This window comes from Microcaecilia unicolor, chromosome 1 (assembly GCF_901765095.1).
Source record: "Microcaecilia unicolor chromosome 1, aMicUni1.1, whole genome shotgun sequence".
In the NCBI taxonomy this organism is placed as follows: domain Eukaryota; kingdom Metazoa; phylum Chordata; class Amphibia; order Gymnophiona; family Siphonopidae; genus Microcaecilia; species Microcaecilia unicolor.
In genome coordinates, this window is record NC_044031.1 from 723,055,572 (window position 1) to 723,058,811 (window position 3,240).

Consider the following 3,240-nt stretch of genomic DNA (forward strand, 5'->3'; position numbering starts at 1 on the left):
CACACACACACACACACAGAGTCTGTCTGTCTGTGTGTCTCTCACACTCACACAAAGTCTGTCTCTCACACACACAGTCTCTCGCTTTCTCAATAACACACACACACTCTCACATTCTCTCTCTCACACACTCTGTCTATCTCTCATACACACTCTATCTCTCTCACAAACACACTCTGTCTAAAACATTGTCTCTCTCTCTCTCTCTCTGTCACACACTCACTCTCTCTGTCTCACACACACACACTCTGTCTCACACACATACTTTCTCTCTCTCCCCCCACACACACTCTGTCTCTCTCTCTCTCTCTCTCTCCCCCCACACACACTCTGTCTGTCTCTCTCTCTCTCTCTCACACACACACACACACACACACACTCTCTCTCTCTCTCACACACACTCTCTCTCTGTCTCTCTCACACACACACTCTCTCACACACACACTCTCTCTCTCACACACACTCACACAGACACACTCTCTCTCACACAGACACACTCTCTCTTACTGTGTCACACTCACTGTCTTTCTGTCTCACACACACTCACTCGCTGTCTCTCTCTCACTCTCTCTCTCTATCACACTCTCTCACACACACACACACACACACACACTCGCACACAGGCGAATTGCAGGATATGGATGGCATGGGAGGCAAGGGGAGGGGAGAACATAGGAGAATCGGTGCACATCATGTAGAGGCCACAATCGCTGGAGACGGAGGGGAGGGAACGGCATAGGAGAATCGCTGCACATGGATTGCATCGGAGAGGATGAGAGCGTAGGGAAGAATTGCAGAACATGGAGGGGAAGGCAGGGCACTGAGCAAAAGCAGAGGCATAGTCCAACGTACTGTAGCTCACAAACAACAATCATAGACACATTCCAACGTGGTGAACATCACATGACTAGAAGAAGAACACTAACTGCTGAGGAGCAGGCTGAAGTTAAAAGAAAAAGAGCTGAAGCACAACGAAAAAGACGTGCAGCTCTGTGAAGACGAAAAGGCACATGAAAGTCAAAAAGCCACTGCAAGAAAAAGGTCCAGGATACAAAAGATGACTGATGAGGAAAGTGCAACTAACCGACAAAGAAACGCAGATTCAGAAAGGCACAGAATTGCTGAAATGGCGGACAAACAGAGACAAACACACAGAACAAGGCACACTGCTATACAACACAAAAGATTTGAAAAAATGACAGAAGAAGAAAGAGCAACAAATAGAAAAAGGAGAACATATTTAGAACATGAAAGAATTAAACAAATGACAAACACAGACAACAAGACAAAGACGAAAAGATTTAGGGCGGAAAAGACTTGCAGAAATGACAGACAAGCAACGAAGAACGACTATGCAAAATATAACAGATTTCAAACGCAAAACAATTGGAAATCTGAAACAAAAGAAAAAACCCTGTGACAGCACAAAATAAAGCAAGAAGAACAGATATAGTGACAGCACAGTGCAGAACACCAACCACAGGAATTGCAATAAGAGACTGTATCAATGAGAAAGGAACTCAATACTATAGTTGCAGTCCAATGAACACGGTCTCTATATTTTGCAATGCCAAATATTTTCACAATGCAACACCTTCTGACAACCTATTTACACAATGTTGTAGTAAGGGCAAAGTACAACTTCCTGGAATTAAGTACAATGAATTAATACAACAGCTTCTCTCCAGGGAACATGAATATTCAAAGAATTTTGTACAAAACATTAGGTCCTTAGCTTTTGCCTCCATGGGAGCTAACGTTGCACCACCACACGGATATGGCCCTTATTGTTTTCAAATTAATGGTACTATTTACCATAGAACAGTAGCACTAGATCCTCCAAATGACAATCAAAGACAATTTGCATAATTATATATTATTGATCCCGATGAAGCAGCCGTTCAGAGACTACGAATCTCAACAAATGCACACATCAACCATACATTGAGACAATTAAGCGATTTTATGGCATGGGAAAATCCATTTGCAGACGCATGCAAGATGCTGTATGAAGTAGAAAATGAATGCATATGTGAAGCACAACGAAGAAGAATAGAACCTCCAACAGTTTCAGTGGCCATTGTTCAAGATCGCAAAAACAATTCAAGACGATACAATGCCCCTAGAGCCAATGAGGTGGCTTTTATTTTTCAAAATACAGATGAGGAACCTCCCTTACATAGAGATCTGATAATACATTGCCGAAACAAGCCAAATGAAAAAAACAAAACTGAGATAATCAGTGTGTTGGACCCCAATATAGAACTAATGGTATATCCATTACTCTTTCCATATGGAGATCAGAGCTGGGGGATACATATTCCTTTGTCTAAACAACCAAAATGTATAATGCACCTGCGTCGCAAAACAAAGAACATAAGAGTAAGAGTTACACAAATGCAGTACTATGGGTGCCGTTTGGCAATAAGAGACAAATTCAATCCTTTTCTTAGTGCAGGAAAACTAACGCAACAATATTTTGTGGATGTATATATTAAAACAGAGGCAAACAGACTTAATTATATTCGACAAAATCAAAAACTCTTAAGAGTTGAAAAATACTCCAGGTTAATGGACCACCTTGCAAGTGAAGCTGCAAATGGAGGATTTATACCTGGCCAGGCATTTATTTTACCATCATCATTTGCCGGCAGCCCAATAAATATGCATCAAAATTTTCAGGATGCAATGGCAATAGTTCACAAATATGGCAAGCTGGATCTGTTCATTACTATGACCTGCAACCCAAGATGGGAAGAAATTACTCAAAATCTAAAAAAAAAGGTCAGGCATCAGAGTTTCGACCTGACTTATTGGCAATGGTGTTTCATTTAAAACTAAAAAAGTTACTACACGATATATGCAAAAAACATATACTTGGTGTCTCTCTTGCAAAAATTCATGTCATTGAATTTCAAAAGCGTGGTATACCTCATGCTCATATAGAGGGGCATAATTGAACGAAAACGCCTATCTCCATGGGCGTTAATCTCCAAGAACGGGTCCGTGAAGGGGCGGACCGAACCGTATTTTGGGAAAAAATAGACGCCCATGTTTTATTCAACGATGTGTGAGCTGGGCGTTTTTGTTTTTCAGCGATAATGGAAAATGAAAGCGCCCAGCTCAAAAACGAATACATCCAAGGCATTTGTTCGTGGGAGGGGCCAGGATTCATAGTGCACTGGTCCCCCTCACATGCCAGGACACCAACCGGGCACCCTAGGGGGCACTTTTACAAAA

The 3,240-nt window shown here is 41.8% G+C and overlaps 1 protein-coding gene across 1 annotated transcript; it reads left to right on the forward strand.

The window, feature by feature from the left end:
* The first annotated feature begins 2,001 nt into the window (after positions 1-2,001).
* On the forward strand, positions 2,002-2,960 carry LOC115461919. Its single transcript, XM_030191972.1, is given in 2 exon segments — positions 2,002-2,773; positions 2,776-2,960. Coding segments are annotated over 2 exon segments (957 nt in total).
* The last annotated feature ends 280 nt before the right edge of the window (positions 2,961-3,240 follow it).